General features: G+C 44.5%; 2 protein-coding genes across 6 annotated transcripts in view; both read left to right on the top strand.

Annotated features, from left to right (window-relative positions):
• Positions 1-2,594, top strand: part of TNPO2 (transportin 2) — a 32,839-nt gene extending 30,245 nt beyond the window's left edge. For both annotated transcript variants that reach the window (XM_082214699.1, XM_082214700.1), the window contains exon 25: positions 26-2,594. The gene's annotated coding sequence lies outside the window, so the exon portion shown is untranslated. The remainder of the gene's footprint in view (positions 1-25) is intronic.
• A 2,115-nt stretch (positions 2,595-4,709) lies between these two features.
• On the top strand, positions 4,710-15,472 carry FBXW9 (F-box and WD repeat domain containing 9). Of its 4 annotated transcripts, none has more exons than XM_082214737.1 (11): positions 4,710-4,861; positions 6,411-6,845; positions 8,129-8,271; positions 9,518-9,646; positions 10,711-10,823; positions 11,521-11,612; positions 12,187-12,335; positions 13,316-13,429; positions 14,007-14,096; positions 14,609-14,674; positions 14,896-15,472. In XM_082214737.1, the coding sequence occupies exons 2-11, from the start codon at positions 6,413-6,415 to the stop codon at positions 14,968-14,970; spliced, it is 1,404 nt and encodes a 467-aa protein (XP_082070863.1). In that variant the 5' UTR covers positions 4,710-4,861; positions 6,411-6,412; the 3' UTR covers positions 14,971-15,472. The 4 variants fall into 4 exon arrangements, 2 of the variants coding, with proteins under 2 accessions (XP_082070863.1, XP_082070864.1); XM_082214738.1 differs by having other exon boundaries at positions 4,711-4,861; positions 8,132-8,271; XR_014217347.1 differs by lacking the exon at positions 14,007-14,096 and having other exon boundaries at positions 13,316-13,462; positions 14,896-14,914.
• The last annotated feature ends 774 nt before the right edge of the window (positions 15,473-16,246 follow it).

Here is a 16,246-nt window from a genome sequence, read left to right as displayed (position 1 = left end):
AATACTGACTGTCTTTTTTTCTCAGGTTCCTGTGTGCGCTGGGAGGAATACTGGGAACTCGTCCACAACCCAGTGTTACAAATCCCTGTTAATGGGGGGTTAGGGAGGACGGGAAGAGCATTGTGGGACATAAAATGACTTCACTCCCCATCTCCTGAAATTTACAAAGTTGGGGGGGAGGGTGGGCCTCCGTGACCAATTTAAACAAAAACCAGGGTATCTCACTAGCGGAAGGAAAAGGTCTCTACTCAGAGGCCATCGTTGGTGGAATGGGGTGGGGTGGGACTCGGACCTGGGCTGAGAAAGGGGAGCAATCTTAAACTGCAACACTCTTGAGAAGGGGATCTAACTAGGGGCCATCATAAAGGACTAGCTAATAATAAATAATAATAATAAATAAAGGATCGGGTTTAAGATGTTAAAATGGGATTAAAAGATACAATGGTTTAAAACCAGCTGATGAAGAGGGAAGAGTTAAAACTCAATCCAAGGGGGTTATACTGCTGTATATTTCCAGTCACCGGTGTTCAAGAGATCAGCTATTCACCTTTTCAAGACTGCATGGTGACCAAGAAGTAGACTAGTGAACCTGTGAGTAGCCCATAATGACTAAGTGTAAGCATTTTCATCTAGGAATCTTAAGGAAACCCACAAACCCCTTTTGCCATAGTTGCCATGGCACTGTGTGCTGGATGTGATGCTTGGAGCAAAGGCAGCCTCTGACTTTGTGGGGACCTGCCAGCCATCTAGGGAGCAGTCCCTATCATAAGAAATACTGTTGGAGAAGCATGTCTTTATTTTTTAAGAAGATGCCGCAGTGCAATGAATCTGTTACCCTGTTGTTCAGCTGTTACTTTGTGACACTGCTATTGCATTACTTCAGCTGCAGGAGGCAGGAGAGAGCAAGGAAGGAAACTGAATTCCATCTGTCCATAGGCCAAAGGCTGGCGGAGACCAGTGTGCACTCGGTCATTTTTATATGGCACACGTTATGTTGTATCCTGCGCTATTGGGGGTCAGAATGGCATTTGTACATACATAATGGTGATTTAAACTTTCTGTCTTAAGGGAGTTCTATGCCGCATCCACCACTTTGGTTTACAAAAGGAGCAGTAAACATAGCAAAGCATAGAGGAATTAATAAAATAGAGCCCTCCATGCATGGCCAGTGGAAGCTCGTAGCTTTTGCTGCATGCTTAGTGGAGTTGCTGTCTTAAATAATTCTCATTAGACCCAAATCTGTTCGGTCCCTGGAAATAGAATCTGGGGTTTGCTGAATGAATTTGAGTTAGTGAAGCCATAGCTTTTTAATTGTAAGTGAAGAGGATGTGAAGTGGAAGCAAGCCTGTTTTCCCAAAGGCAGCTAGGTTGTGGGGGAAAGGGGATACTGCTTCACCTGATGAGAGCAACTTCTGGAAAAGTGGGAAGTGCTGGGGATGAAAAAATAGTCACCAGGAATATTCTGCAGAGTCAACATGAATAGAGTTTGCCCAAGGAAATGATTGCCAGCAGGCAGCGTGCTGAGGAAGAAGAGACAAGTGAACTGAGCCCCAGCCCCAGCTTTCTTCAGAGCAGATCCCAACGGAACTTGAGCAGCATCAGGATTGGTAGCCAGACAACTGGGTTGAACTGTGCCTCATATCCTGTATTGCTTTGGTGATGGTAGATACAGTGGTGGGATGACTGAAGAAGATACATGTGACAGAGGATGGACACCCGCGTTCTGGGATAAGGAGATGCTTTCTTTGACAGCAATTGACAGTGACACTGAGTATAGTGGGGTGAATTTCTGAAAGTGTATTTGTGAGATTGCTCAGTAACTTAAACTTCACTGATATCCCCTCCCATCTCCTTTTTCTTTCTATCCCTGGCCTCTGTTTCACATGTAGTGCTTGCAGTTCTTGGAGATTTGTCATAGAATTTGCTGGGGCATTATTGTGCAGGCTTTTTTTTTAACTTGGAGACAGCACATACCTAAGTGAAAGCTGCTCTCCTAATCCTTGAATCCAGTTGCTAGGGACATCCCTGCACTCTTCTAGGATAGCTAGTTCAAAAAAAAAAAATGATAGTAAACTTGCAAATGCATTCCTCAATTCGTCTTTTTAATAGTGTGGAACTCGAGCAGGTCTCTGGAAGCAATCAGCTAGTTCTTTGCATTTTAATGATTTTATTACAAGCGTTCCCTCTCGTGCCTCAGTTTCAACTTTCCCTATCCTGCAACGGGGAAAGCCAGAGGGTTCTATTTGGGAAGCAATTGGTTTTTTAAATGGGCAAGAAATGTGCACAGATGGCAGGCAGAGTCCTGGCTTGTGCTTCTCAACTGAAGGCTTGTGAACTCTTCATTCATCCAGTGAAGTTTAAGCTACTTGACCTGACTGCCTCTTGAAATGAAATTTGTCTTTTGTACAAGTGCTTCTAGTATTGCCTCCTGTTCGTTAATCCTGGATTTGTATATTTGTAAATGTGCCGTAATGTTTCCAATGGTGGAACTGCAGTGTACCTAGTGTTGAAGCAGCTGCTTGCACCTTGCTCAAATGAGATTTTTCTCATTTTATGTATAATTTTTTTGTCAACTAAAAATTCTTGTGACTCCAGTTTCGATGTTTCTGCCCAGTTTTTCACCCCATAACTGAATGTTTTGTATATTTCTGGCACAGGTCTGAGTGGCCAGAAAATTGAACCAGGCTGAAGAGCCTCTCTTACTGTAGAATTCAAAAAAACACACCAATCAACTCACAATTTAAACACATTTAACTTTTGTGAATTCAGCTTTACATGCTTACCCAGAAAAAAATTAAAACGGGGTGGGTGTCTGAGGGGCAGGGGGAATCTTGGCAATCTCACCTGCCACTGCACTCACCTTGGGAAAGTGTGTTTTGACTATACAGTACACAAATTTGGCTTTATGCACTAGGTCCATGATATAACCCGTATAAGTTGAAACTTAATTTTATTAAGTCTTTACTAACTCTTCTATTGACCTACTCTATTATGAGGGTAGTACTTCTGACATCACGTGGGAAGCTGCAAACCCTCTTCTAGTTGGATTTAATAGAATTTTCAAATTGTGACAATGCCAACTTTTATATTGGTAGAATGATTATACACACATTAGCTCATAAGTGCACCAGTGTTATGTGGGATGATGTAATTGTATTTCCACCACATATAAATATCCCAAAGTGACATCATTAATTCGTGATTTACCTTGGAGTGCTACCTCTAATCCTTAGTTGTATGTCTTTGCCAATAAAGGCTGAAGCTGCTTAAATCCCTTTGGCTTTATTGGCCAGCACCTTGAATTGAGTCCAGGTCAACAGGAAATCAATGCAGATTCTCAACAAACTTTTCAGAAAAGGGCAGGTTAGAAAGGCAGTTTCCTGAGAAATCCATATCTACATTGAATTCTAGGGGCGAGACTGACTTGCAGTCCTTTTGAAACAGCATAAGGTCCTGGCAAGCCTAGTGGGCTTCAGTAGGAGAGAATGGTAAAATACCTGTTCCCATTCTAAATATACAGTAACTGTCATTAAAAAAGGGACATGGGTGCATCAGAAGCAGCTTAGTCATGCTGGCCACATGACCCGGAAAAACTGTGGAGCGGACAAACGCCGGCTCCCTCAGCCTGTAAAGCGAGATGAGCGCCACAACCCCAGAGTCGTTCACGACTCCACTTAACTGTCAGGGGTCCCTTTACCTACCATTAAAAAGCTTGTGTTGTTAATTAATATACTACTATTGAGTTATTAGTATGGCTAACAGTAGTAATTCACTTTTCTGAACAAGTTCTTCCTCACTGGTGACTAACATGTTCAGAAAATTAGACCTTGATGCTTAAGGGCTTTTGGTAAGTTCTGTTGACATAAGCTCTGTTACATTTTTATTTACCAGTGTGAAGGTTATGTGTGTAGATTATCCAATTCCCATTTTCTTGGGTAAAAAAATCTGACACCAGCATATTGGGCATGTTCACACATTGCACTGAACACTGGTGCAAGCTGTCTGTACATACAGAAGTGTTATGTGTGGAAGAGTGCACATTTTTTCCTTTGTCCAGCTCAACACATGGACTGTACATTCATTGATTGCGAACGTCCCTATTGGCTCATACTAAAATTTACTGATTAGAACATGTCACTCAAATGCATGTCAGTTTGTAGTTTTAAAAGACATTGCCCCACGTTGGGCAAGAGATTCCTGCATTGCAGAGGGTTGGACTCATACCCTAGTGGTCCCTTCCAACTCTACAGTTCTATGATGAAAACAACTACTGTATTCCAAAACTTTATGAATGGCTGCAGTTGCCTTATATTATTCTTTAAAGCCTAGTCTGAAGACATGTTCTTAATCTTGTCTTTTGAGCTGTCCATGTTTGTCTTACTAACCATTAGCAAATCGCAGCCAGTTACGGCAAAGGAATAAACTAAGCTTACAAGATAGTACTATAACTACTCGGACAATACTGAAATGGCGATCCTGTGCTCTTACGTGCCTACTAAGAGGGAAGCCAGGCCTTCCTTTGGCACGCCTAAGCGGCCTCGACCTGATCCTGTTGACCGGAGGCAGCTGCCGCTGCGCGAAAACGCCGCTTTAGCAGCCCTGGGTTGCTCCGCGGCCCCCGACACGCAACACGCCGCAGTGGTCCCGAAGGCAGCGCGGAGCCGCCTGGCCTGAAATGGTCGGACTCGGCAGAGAGACGAGTTTCTGACGTCACTACGCCGCGCCGGAAGTGTTTTCTCCTTGGAGACGAGACGCGAGAAGGCGGCGGCTCAGCCCTGTCAGGATCCTGGAGAGGCTGCCCTGACTCCATGATACTCGCCGCTCCGCTTTGGGAGAAAGGTCGAGGCAGCTCGGCCCACGGGTGAGAGGGGCCATGGGGCAGAAAGGAGGCAGGAAAGCACCGCGGGGTGGAAGGAGGGCGGGCGGGCGTCGGTCTCCGCCGTCTCCGCCAGCCTTTTCCATGGCTTCCGGGGCGGGTGTGACTCCTGCGCTGTTTATGGGATTACCTGCGAGTTGGATTTGGCATTTCTCTTTGCACCTGCCTGCAACGTCCTCTGGCTTTGCCTCCCGGACTTCTGCAGGATGATTCTTGGATTGGGAAGCGGAAGTAATAATTCCTCCTCCACTTGCTTATCATCTCTATTACTGTACTTAGGAAAGAGAACATGGCTCCTTTCCGACCTGTCAGTGCGAAAAAGGGGCGATAGTGTGCTCTGCCCCCAATTTCCTTATCCACATGCAGGTTCTGCTGTATAAAACAATACAGCTACGTAAGAACATGAATCATTCCCAAAATATAATTGTAAACGAGCCTCTTGCATATTTTATAATGCCATCCTTCATCCATAGATCTCAGGGCGATTCACAAAGTATATACCTCAGTGAGAGGGGCGTGAGTTTGCGTTTGCTGGGTAATCTCATTTATATTAGGTCTAATTTGAAACAAACACATCTCATCAACACAAAGAAACCTTTCTCTTTTCTGATCTTTCAAATTTGTCAGAGTTGAAAATCCCTGTTCACTTCAATTTGTCGTGGAGAACTGCAGAAAAATAGCCAATGCTCTTGAAGAGAGGCATAGATACTGTTTCTGATTGTATATCCGTATATACTACACTACACTGAAATTTTAAATTGTTTCTTTGATAGTCCTTGAATCTTTCTGCCACACTTGCCATCGTCTCCTGCCCCACCTTTGAGAACCACTAAGCATAGACATGGTGTAGTGGTTAGTGTATTGGACTAGGACCTTGGAGTCCAAGGGTAAAATCCCGACTCTGCCATGAAGCTCACTGGGAACTTTGGACCAGCCATTGTCTCAAAGCATAGCCTTCCTCACAGGATTGTTGTGAGGATAAAATGGGGAGCAGGAGAGCCAACTTGAGCTCATTGGATTAAATGTACTAATAAACTAAGATCTTATTCTTCCAGTTGTCCATTTAGTTGTTTATTTTTTTAAGAAGTTACACCTGTGGTTTGGTAGATAAAAGCACAGGCCCCATGTAAAAATATATTTTTTGCTTACACTTCATAGAACATCTGTTGTCCATTAAAAATAGTTGTACCCTTACTGAAAAATTACAGTGATAGTAGTAAAATACAGTCATACCTTGGATCCCAAAAGCCCTGGAACTCGGACGTTTTGACTCCCGAACACTGCAAACCTGGAAGTGATTGTTCTGGTTTGCAAACGTTCCTTTGGAACCTGAACATCTGATGGTGCTTCCGCAGCTTCTGATTGGCTGCAAGAGCTTCCTGCAGCCAATCAGAAGCTGCAATTTGGTTTTCAAACATTTTGGAAGTCAAATGGACTTCTGGAACAGTTTCTATTCGACTTCTGAGGTACAACTGTAGTATATGATTATAGATTTACATTTTACCATAGCTCTCACTTTTTGTTCTTGATCCAGGTATGGATGCTCCTCCTGATTCTTCTACTGAACACCAAGACTCTGATAATGATTCTGACACAGAGAGCAAAGCGGATCCAGATACCCAGGCCCAGGAATACATTGAACGTGTTCTTGGATCTTCAAGCCAGTCTAGTCAGGCATCCCAGTGCCTTCCTCCCACATCTCTCTCAGTAAGTGATAAGGCCCAAGTATCAGATCACAGGTCTCCTCCTCTGGAACTGAAAAAGTCTCCTGTTAGTGATGATACAGCTTCAGGGCTGTTATCTCTTCCTCTGGAGCTGATCTTGGAGATCTGTTCCTACCTGCAGCCCAGATTTGTCCTGGGTGTCCTTCCTTTGGTCTGCAAGACACTGAGGGACATTCTGCAGGATGAAGTCACTTGGAGAATTCGTCTGCTGAAGAGGATCGGCAGCAGCTATCCAGTTGTGGAAGGTGGGTTCCCTTTCTGTCTACCATGTTTTATTCTCTTCTTAACTCAAGTATGAACTAACCTTTCCAGATCAGCTTTGTCAATAATAAGATAATCACTGTTCTCAGACCTGCGTTCTAAAAGACACAGCACAAAAAGAAATGGGATTGGGCATGGAGGAGGAATAAAGCGAACTCATGTGTTCTTAGACGCCAAAGTTCTTACGAGGTTTTTTTTCTGGCAGGGAGTAAACTCCTTGCAGCTGCTCCTTCTTTGGACAGTGGGTGGGGTCTGTTGGTCTCACTGGCTGTGTCCAATAGCAGAATCCAGAATATGCTGCCCTTCAACTCTGCTGTTCCAGGCGACTGGCAGCTGAAATCACTGTTATTTCAGATAGGGAGGCTGAAATGGATGGACGTTAGTACAGTGGTACCTCGGGTTACAGACGATTCCGGTTACAGGTGCTTCCGGTTACAGACTCTGCTAACCCAGAAATAGTACCTCGGATTAAGAACTTTACTTCAGGATGAGAACAGAAATCGCACGGTGGCGGCGGGAGGCCCCATTACCTAAAGTGGTACCTCAGGTTTCAGGTTAAGAACGGACCTCCAGAATTAAGTTCTTAACCCGAGGTACCACTGTATTCCTGTGGGTTTTTAAACATTATTCTATAAACATTTGTGGCTAAGTGTCTTCCTGCCCATTCTTGCTCTTTAGATTCCATGCCTCTTTTGTTTCAAATTGAAAACCTGCCTTTAATTTTTAGAGAGTTACAGTTGAGCCCAGAATTGGGTGTAATGTTGACACCAAACTGATAGTGCTGAGTGCTGGCTCTGCAATTAAAGATAATGTCCTTTCAGTCTCCAAAGTTTTCCGAATTGATAAAACCCACTTTTATGGTTATATAACTACTGTTTTCTCTCTTTGAGGACACTTGTATGGAAAAGCAATGGATAATGTTGTAAATAAGATACAGTACAGTGGTACCTCGGGTTAAGAACTTAATTCGTTCCGGAGGTCCATTCTTAACGTGAAACTGTTCTTAACCTGAAGCACCACTTTAGCTAATGGGGCCTCCCACTGCTGCTGCGCCACTGCAGCACCATTTCTGTTTGTATCCTGAAGCAAAGTTCTTAACCCAAGGTATTATTTCTGGGTTAACGCAGTCTGTAACCTGAAGTGTCTGTAACCTGAAGCGTCTGTAACCCAAGGTACCACTGTATATACATTTGCTTGCCTTGCCTGAGTTTGTTCTGCAAAGCCCAAAGGAAGAATAGCATCTCTTTATGCCTTTTTCACGTCTCAGCAGATGATGCCTTTAACTGGCCAGCTGCCTGCATTGAACTAGAGGAGCACCTCCAACAATGGGCAGAAAATGGCAGGAACACAGAGCACTTTTCCCTTGCTGAGGGACACTTTGCATCAGTTGACTCTGTGCTGCTGCTCCAGGTAAAAGTCACATTTTCTGTGCTGCTTTTATTTGTACAATATTAAGGATTGATAGAGTCTGTGAACAAGCAGTCATGAAGTTAGGAGTGTGTTCTGAAATATTATTTTGTCATAACCTCTCTGTGATTACTCATCTGAGAAATCAGTCTTACAAAATTCATTCATCTAAATTGTCAGCAGAAGTTCCATTTCTTACACATTGCATTCCATTCCTTAGAAGAGAGGGCTGACTCTGAATTTAAACCTCTAAGACTGACAGTGGACATGGCATGAGTGGAACAATTTTAGCTCACTCAACAAAACTTTGCATCATCCCCCAGTGCGCACCCCTAAATCTGCTTTGGAGGGTTGGGAGACCCCCAGAGCTAGAGGAGAAGGAGAGAGAAGTTGTTCCACTGCTCATGCAATAATTTTGTTGGTTACAACCCAGAATATTTTAGCTGGGAGGATTCATGGTCCGGTATGCTGAGTGGAGTACCAGCAATGGCATGCACCTTAACTACTTTTTTTTTCAAGTTAACATTTATGATTACAGTGTTCAGTTTGAAAATTATACAGTCAGTGGGTTGTGTCCAGTTGTGTTCTTCCACATAGGGAAGGTATGTGATCCAGCCAAGGCTTCCATGAATGGAGGGTAGGAAGAATTATCCTGGTCTCCTCCCTCCATGCGCTGTTCTGGGGGTTCTCCTGCCCCGCCAACCCTGAGCCAATTTCGGTAGATGTGTGGGGTGAAGGGAGAAGCCCTGATGTGGAAGTCCTTGTGCATATCCTTCATGCAGAGGTGTTTTTTTTTGTTTTTTTTAGTGCCTGCCTCAAGAAGGAAGGCCAGCAAATAGAAGGCTACATAGCCTCTTTCTGTTCTTCTTATGGAATAAATGCACAGAGGGACAGATTTGTCTAAACTATTGATTGTATATTGTCTAGACTACATTATACAGCTCGATGATTAAGCCTCTTATGGGAAGAAACACTGGTTGTACCGGAACAGCGTCTTTAGGTTGATTTACGAGTTGATGTTGCTTCTACTAATACACCATTGACTGAAAGAAAAAGACTTCTTCTGTGATTTATTTGTTTGCTTATTCACACTCCTTACTCTGGAATAGTTGCTTTGGTGATACATTTTCGTATGACTTTGCAATGTGCTGGAATATCACTACCCTGTATATTGTTTGTTGAAGTATCTTAAGAAGGAGGGACAGTGTCTCAGCTTTTACAGTAATCAGTTGTTTTTCATTGTATCCAGGGTGGGAAGCTCTGTGTCTCAGGTTCCCGGGACCGAAATGTCAATTTGTGGGACCTGAGAGAGCTAGGCAAAGCACCAGAAAAAGTGCTGGTGAAGGCACTGGGGACAGAGCGCAATGGCACACACAAGGTAACCAGAGTCTGGAGTCTATGGCCCCTAGGTCATGTAGTGGTAGTACTTTAATTCTATAATTATCCTATCCTGTAAATGTTTAATCCAGAAGCACTACTGTTGCTAACGTCTAGAACACTTAAATACACAGAAGATTAATGAGTAGCAGAAATAGCATATCAGCTCAAAATTTCCACACATACATCCCCCTCTGAAAGATTCAAGGCCAGTTCTCCCAGATCAATCTGTTTCTTACCTGGCACTGCCTTGCAGTGAGTGGCAGTTCTCCCACCGTACAACTGCTTCCCGTTCTCACTCTTCTTAATATCAACACCACCTCCTTTACATTACTAATTGTCCCAGCATTCTTTTACCTTTCCTGTCCCTTCAGAAAACACAGCTTGTTAGTCTAAAATAGACTGGTCGTCTGTTAGAAGTGTAAAAAGCTTTAAGTTGCCTCTCCAAATGGCCAACACCCTTTTGCATCTGGCCACACAGTAAATAGTTGTTATGAGAGGGAAGGGGGCTGGATAGTTGTTGTCTGTCCTGGAGGAAAACTGGCCTATCCTGTCCAGGCAGGAGATGATATCTGAAGGCTGCACTTCTTCCCTGTCCTTCTGATTAGAGAGCAGCAAGCCTTTATGAAAGGGAGAAGATATTGAGGCACTTCTGTTCAGTGTATTCCACGCTCAAAGATTCTGTAATGCAAAGCTGGACCAGTTGCTCCATTCTGAACTGCTGTCTGTTTCCTGACTTAGCCAAACCCAGTTTCTCACACCCAAGCAGAGTTGTATTAGAAATGTCTGTCTTTTGAAAAGGGAAATCCCACAATTGTCCCCTATCCATGCTAGTCTGCTTTGCTGCATTCTCCAGTTCAGGAGGATAGTAGAAAGATGAACTATTCCTTTTTCATCTTCTGGAGAGAGTTAATTATTTGGGTCTGTCCATACCTTCTTGGGCTATCCTCTGCAGTAGGGCAAGATCACAAGTTCTTTGCATGTCACCAGAATGATAATCACAGTGTTACTAAACAAAGGACTGAAGCGCAGCGATGGCTCTTGCTTTTTCTTTTCACTGCATAGGGATGGGTTTGGTCACTGGCTGCAAGAGATGACCATGTGTGCTCTGGCTCCTGGGACAGCACAGTGAAGCTGTGGGACATAGCTGCTAATGGACAACAGTGTGGAGAAATCAAGTAAGGTTGCCTCTGTGCTCTCCCCTGTGAATGGAGTAGCACTTGGGAGTGGCAGAACCTGGAGTTTTGCTACATGTTCAGCTGAGTATGATGCCTCATCGCAGTGTTCTGTGTTGAATCTGTGGGGGCATTATTTGGCAAAGCTGATGCATGAGAGGTTTGTCTTGGCTGAAGGCCTTGTTCTGTTTAGGCAGAACAGAATGTTGCTAAGGAGGATTAGAGGCAAGGGTGTGGGGTACGAAAACTTGCCTCTAAATAAGATGAGCAAAAAGTGGAATCATTCAGGATCGCTTTGCCCCTGTAGTAAAGGATTTAAGGTGTTGGTGACAGCACTGGGTACTCTAGACCTTCATTGATTTTAGTGACCAAGAGCTCACTAAAAAGCCAGATGAAGGAATTAAGGAGAGGGCAGAAACGGGGGAAAGTTGTGTATTGCATATAGGAAAGAATTAGTTCTTCTGATTTGTGAGGTCAGGGGAGGCAGAAGTCTCAGCTAATGTGTGGCAGGCGTTAAGAGGATGGTTGCTTCATCCTACAGGATGGCATAGAAGGCAGCAAAACGAGAACTAGCAAATCCCACTTCTAAATCCTATTGGTCTAGGTCTAAGGCTAAGCAGAGGTTGACTGACTTTCATATATTATTTGAAGTGTGTGCTCTGGCCCTTCACCTGATTCTTCCCTTCTTGTCTTGTTCTAGAGGAAAAGCAGCTGTGCTGTGCCTTTCATATCTGCCTGACATTCTAGTCACGGGAACCTATGACAAGAAGGTGTCAGTATATGACCCTCGAGGTTAGTGTCAGTTGTTTCCTGTGGATACTGGTGCTTTGAGCTGCAACTGCCATGCTCACTTGCAAGCAGTCAGTGCCTATGGGGTGGCAGGCGTATAGATAAGTTTGCTATCTCCTCTGAGGGAAGGAGAAGGGCTGGGGCAGGCAGCCAGGAAACCCAGCCAGATACCTCCATTCAGTTCACATAAGTGGCTAGCACGTAGCTGCTTCTGGCAGCCATCTTATCTAGAAAACTCTGCGCAATGAAATAGTGTTTTTTAACGCTACTTGCTTAGGCTAGAAAAATATGACCTGCTTAAAGGAAATCCTTGCTGCTGTTCTACATCTAATCACTGCAATGGTTAGCTTTGCCTCCTGCCCCAATATTTGCCAGGAGTAGGGAAGAGCTGGCTAGAGAGCACCCAGAAGCTCTGCTACTTAGTTATTGCCCAATGAAAGTGACTTCAGCTGGAAGACTATGGCCTACAAGGGAGAGAGAATATCTGTGAGGTGCTTGCTGAATGAGGCATTTCTTTTGTCAGAACTTGGGTAAGTGCCTGGGCTCTGTTAATGCATCTCTTGGTCCTCTCTCACAGCTGCACTAGCCCCAGTGAAGAGCCGCAAGCTTCATTCCAGTGCAGTCCTATCACTTGCAGCTGATGAGCACTTCATTCTCTCTGGCAGTGAGGACCGAACACTGGTCTGTTTTGACAGGAGGGCCAACAGTGTCCTCCAGAGGCTACAGGTGAGCTACAGACTTTGACTCTCCTTTTTGTGCTGAGGATGGCCAAGAATTCCTTAGAAAGCAGCTTAGAAAACCAGGATCTGTGGGTGTTCTCTCCAGAGTTTGTCAGGAGAATCCTTAATCCTGTGAGCTTGAGTGCTAGTTATTTCTGTATTAGTTGAAGGTCTGGGACTACAAACCAAATCCCAGGCTTTTACTTGTGTTCAGATTAGGTATGTTCTTGTGCTCAATAAAACTCAGAGCCATATGGCTCAGGAAGCTACACATTCCAAGTTGAGGGACTTGAGTTTAGTGGGACCTTGATCTGGCCTCGCCCAAGTATTATTTAACTTGGCATTGCTTTTGCCTGACCTTTTCTCTCCTAAGTTTATACGGCAAGGCCATGTGGGAGACATTCCAGAGGGCGGTTTTTGCTTTACAGTCAGGCTGCATTCAGGCATTACATGAAACCACAGTTGCTTTAGCTGAACCATGGTTTCGCATTATGAGCTTGCTCCCAGTTGGTTTGGGACTGGCAAACCAGGCTTTGAAAGCACAGACAGAAGCTCTGTGCTGACTGAATTCAGAGTGGTTTGTTGGGGTCATTGTTTTGCCTGATGAGGCTGCTATACCATGAAAATGGAAGTAGCTCTACCTCAAGCGAATACTCAAGGGTGAACTTTTGAAGCTTAGTGCTGAGCCAAATGGGAAACTAAAGGCAGAAAAGCAGCTCTAAACCATGGTTTGCTTGTTCATGTGGAAGCTCATGGTTAGCACAAACCATAGTTTTGCACTGTGTTTGAACCTAGCCTCAGTTCTGCTAATTTTCCTTATTTAGGTTCAAGAATTTTGCCCCATATTTTATATTGGCAAGTAACTTGGGGCATCTTTTGTTTTCTACTTTAGCATACACCATCTATTTCACTTAGTTGAGCTATCTGCTTTACTTTAGTACAATACCTTGATTAATGCCAGTGACATGAGTTCCATTCTTTCCCTAGCTGGACTCTTACCTCCTCACCATGTCATACCATGGTGCTCAGCTATGGGCTGGAGACAACAATGGGCAGCTGTATGTCTTTGAAAACAAAGGAGGGTGTTTCCAGCACATCCGGGTACGCTGAGAAGTTGAATCGCGGAGAAATATGGTACTTCTCTAATCTCCACCCACGAAATTACTTGTGCTTTGCAAAGCATAGCCTAGCATAAGGTGTTGCTTTACAGTAGATTGTAGAGATATTTATAACACTGCTGGGATTCACCTTAGAAATCTCATGAGTTTTGACCATTTGGAGCCATTTTTCTTCTGCCAGTGTCGCTTCTGAACCCAAATAAGCATGTTTTGCTGATAGTATAGAAATCACTAGTGCCTAAACGTAAAGGGGCCCCTGACCATTAGGTCCAGTCGTGTCCGACTCTGGGGTTGCGGCGCTCATCTCACTTTATTGGCCAAGGGAGCCGCCGTACAGCTTCCAGGCCATGTGGCCAGCATGACTAAGCCGCTTCTGGCGAACCAGAGCAGCGCACAGAAACGCCGTTTACCTTCCCACAGGAGCGGTACCTATTTATCTACTTGCACTTTGAGGTGCTTTCGAACTGCTAGTGCCTAACCAGTTGTAAAATAAGCAGCAGCAGCATACTAGCATTTGTCTCTCATTCAAAGCATCACTCTGTTTTTGTTTTGTTCCACAGTATTTCGATGTGGGTCACCGCTCTCAGATCACGGGAATCCAACATTCACTGGGTGCACTTTACACAACTTCCACTGACAAGACACTGCGTGTAAGAATTGTGGTAGTGTTTAAGTTACAGGTCTGAACCACAGACAGGCCTAGGAGACAGGGCTTCCCAATCCCATCCTTCACCTGTGGGGGCAAAGCAAAACCTGTCCTTTTTTCAGGCTGAAAGACAGAGCATGAAAGATGAGTCTTCCTAGCTAAAGCAGCCAAACCCCTTGGAGTCTCTCACCAGCTGAGGGAGAACTAATAGCTTGGCATAGCCATGATAAAGGAAGGCCAGAACCCGCACAAAGCTGTTTTCATACCAGGTTTCCATGTCCCTGATTGCAGACCAGTTGCAGTCCTGGTCTTTCTCAGTCACACAGGTCATTCTTTTGGAGGTTTTCTTACCAAATAGTTGCCTTGGTACAACACCCTTGTGACTCTGAATCAATCTGCGCTGTCCCATACACTATTTTCTCTACTTAGCCATTGTTTGTGTGGTACTGAAACGCAACTTTCCATTTCATTAGATTTTAAGCTTCTATACCGTAACCTCTTGGATTTCTCTTCCAGATCCATGTTCCCACAGATCCGCCCAAGGTCATCTGTTCACGAACACACAACTGTGTGCTAAATGGGGTAAGGATTGCGGGGGTGCTCGTCAACCTAGTTACAGACTTTTTATATTGGCCCCCGACCTGAGAAAGGGAGCAGGGGAGATTGTGGGAGAAAGCACCCATAGCTGTCTTTGTTATGTGGGGTTATGTGCTGGGGGGGGGGGTGTTTTGGCTTCTGTGACTTTTGCTCACTGTACTTAGATTTCCTCCACCACCCACCCTTTCCTTTCTCCTCTTTTTCAGATCAGTGTTGAAGGAAACATGGCCGTTGCTGCCTCTGGTGGCGTCTCTGTAGAAGTCTGGAAGCTCAGCGTGTGATCCACACTTGCAAACACAAGTGCCAAGTATCAGACAACCTGCCCCCAGGTTCCCAGTGCCCACTGAGTTGTTATGTTTTTGTTTTGTCTGCTCTTTGGAGCTGTGAGGTTAGGGATGGAAGTTCAGCCTTTACTTGTCCCAGGTAGCTTGTAACCAAGAGTCATGCTCCTAAATTAGTGGACCTCTACATGTCCAAACCCTGTCAGCTGCTCAGTCCCATTTCTCTTGTGCGTATGCGCATGTACACATACTCCTCGTCCACTTGAGCTGTCACTGCCACTCTCAGCCTTAAGGAGAGCAGCACCCCTGAGTGGCATGGTCAATGAAGAGAACTAGCTGGCCCTTTAGGTGAAAGGATATTATCCTAGAGGCACAGCTCCGAGCCTGAGGAATGTCAGCTCGAGGGGAAAGAGTTACAGGAACAAGGGAGGTTAAAAGCACCCTCTAGTGACCCAGTTCTGATCCATGTTTACAACTTTAAATTAAAGATGGCTGATCAGGAGCGATGGTGCCTTGTTTTGTTTCTCATGCAAGCAGCATTTTTTTTAAAGCCTGCTTATCTTTATACAACAGGCTACATTCCAAGCAGCGCAAAAGTCAACGGTTTGTGCGCGCACACACACAGAGGCCTGAGTTTCCCCCATCCCAAGGCAGCAGGAAAAGTTGTAGGATTTGATAAAGAATCTAGTTTTCAGAATGCAAGTAGTAATTATAATACAGTTGTTATGGGAAGCAGCTCTTGCCTTCAGTTTGTTTCCATTTCTGACTTGGCTGGGTAATAGCTGTTTAAAAATACCCCAATGCAATAAAATACCTATTAAAGCAAGGAAGCAAACACAATACAGTGGTACGTTGAGTTACAAAAGCCTCAGGTTACAAACTCCGCTAATATGGAAGAGTTACCTCGAGTTGAGAACTTTGCCCCAGGATGAGAACGGAAATCGTGTACCGGCGGCACTGTGGCAGCAAGAGGCCCCATTAGCGAAAGCACGCCTTTAGTTAAGAACAGTCTCAGATTAAGAACGGATCTCCAGAATGAATTAAGTTCATAACTAGCGGTACCACTGTAAAACAATAGAGCTGTGACTTCAGAAATATCTGGTCACTACTCCACCATGTACCTCTTATGTGATCTCCTTACATGTTGTGCAGTTTGGGCATTTTGTGAAAGTAAATAGCTGCTGATCACATGAAACACAAAAATTATCAGGTAAGGAAACATCAGGAAAGGGGAAGGAAGTGCTGCCTAACTCCTAGACACCTAAGCACTCTTAGA

The sequence above is a fragment of the Podarcis vaucheri genome (assembly GCF_965113315.1).
Source record: "Podarcis vaucheri genome assembly, chromosome: 2".
In the NCBI taxonomy this organism is placed as follows: Eukaryota; Metazoa; Chordata; class Lepidosauria; order Squamata; family Lacertidae; genus Podarcis; species Podarcis vaucheri.
Note: the sequence above shows the minus strand (reverse complement) of the source record. Positions and strands in the feature narration are given on the sequence as shown.

Coding starts and splice junctions, on each gene's coding strand:
- FBXW9 (XM_082214737.1), top strand. CDS start 6,413: ATGGATGCTCCTCCTGATTCTTCTACTGAACACCAAGACTCTGATAAT. Junction 6,846..8,128: donor CAGCTATCCAGTTGTGGAAG/GTGGGTTCCCTT, acceptor TTCACGTCTCAG/CAGATGATGCCTTTAACTGG. Junction 9,647..10,710: donor AGCGCAATGGCACACACAAG/GTAACCAGAGTC, acceptor TTCACTGCATAG/GGATGGGTTTGGTCACTGGC.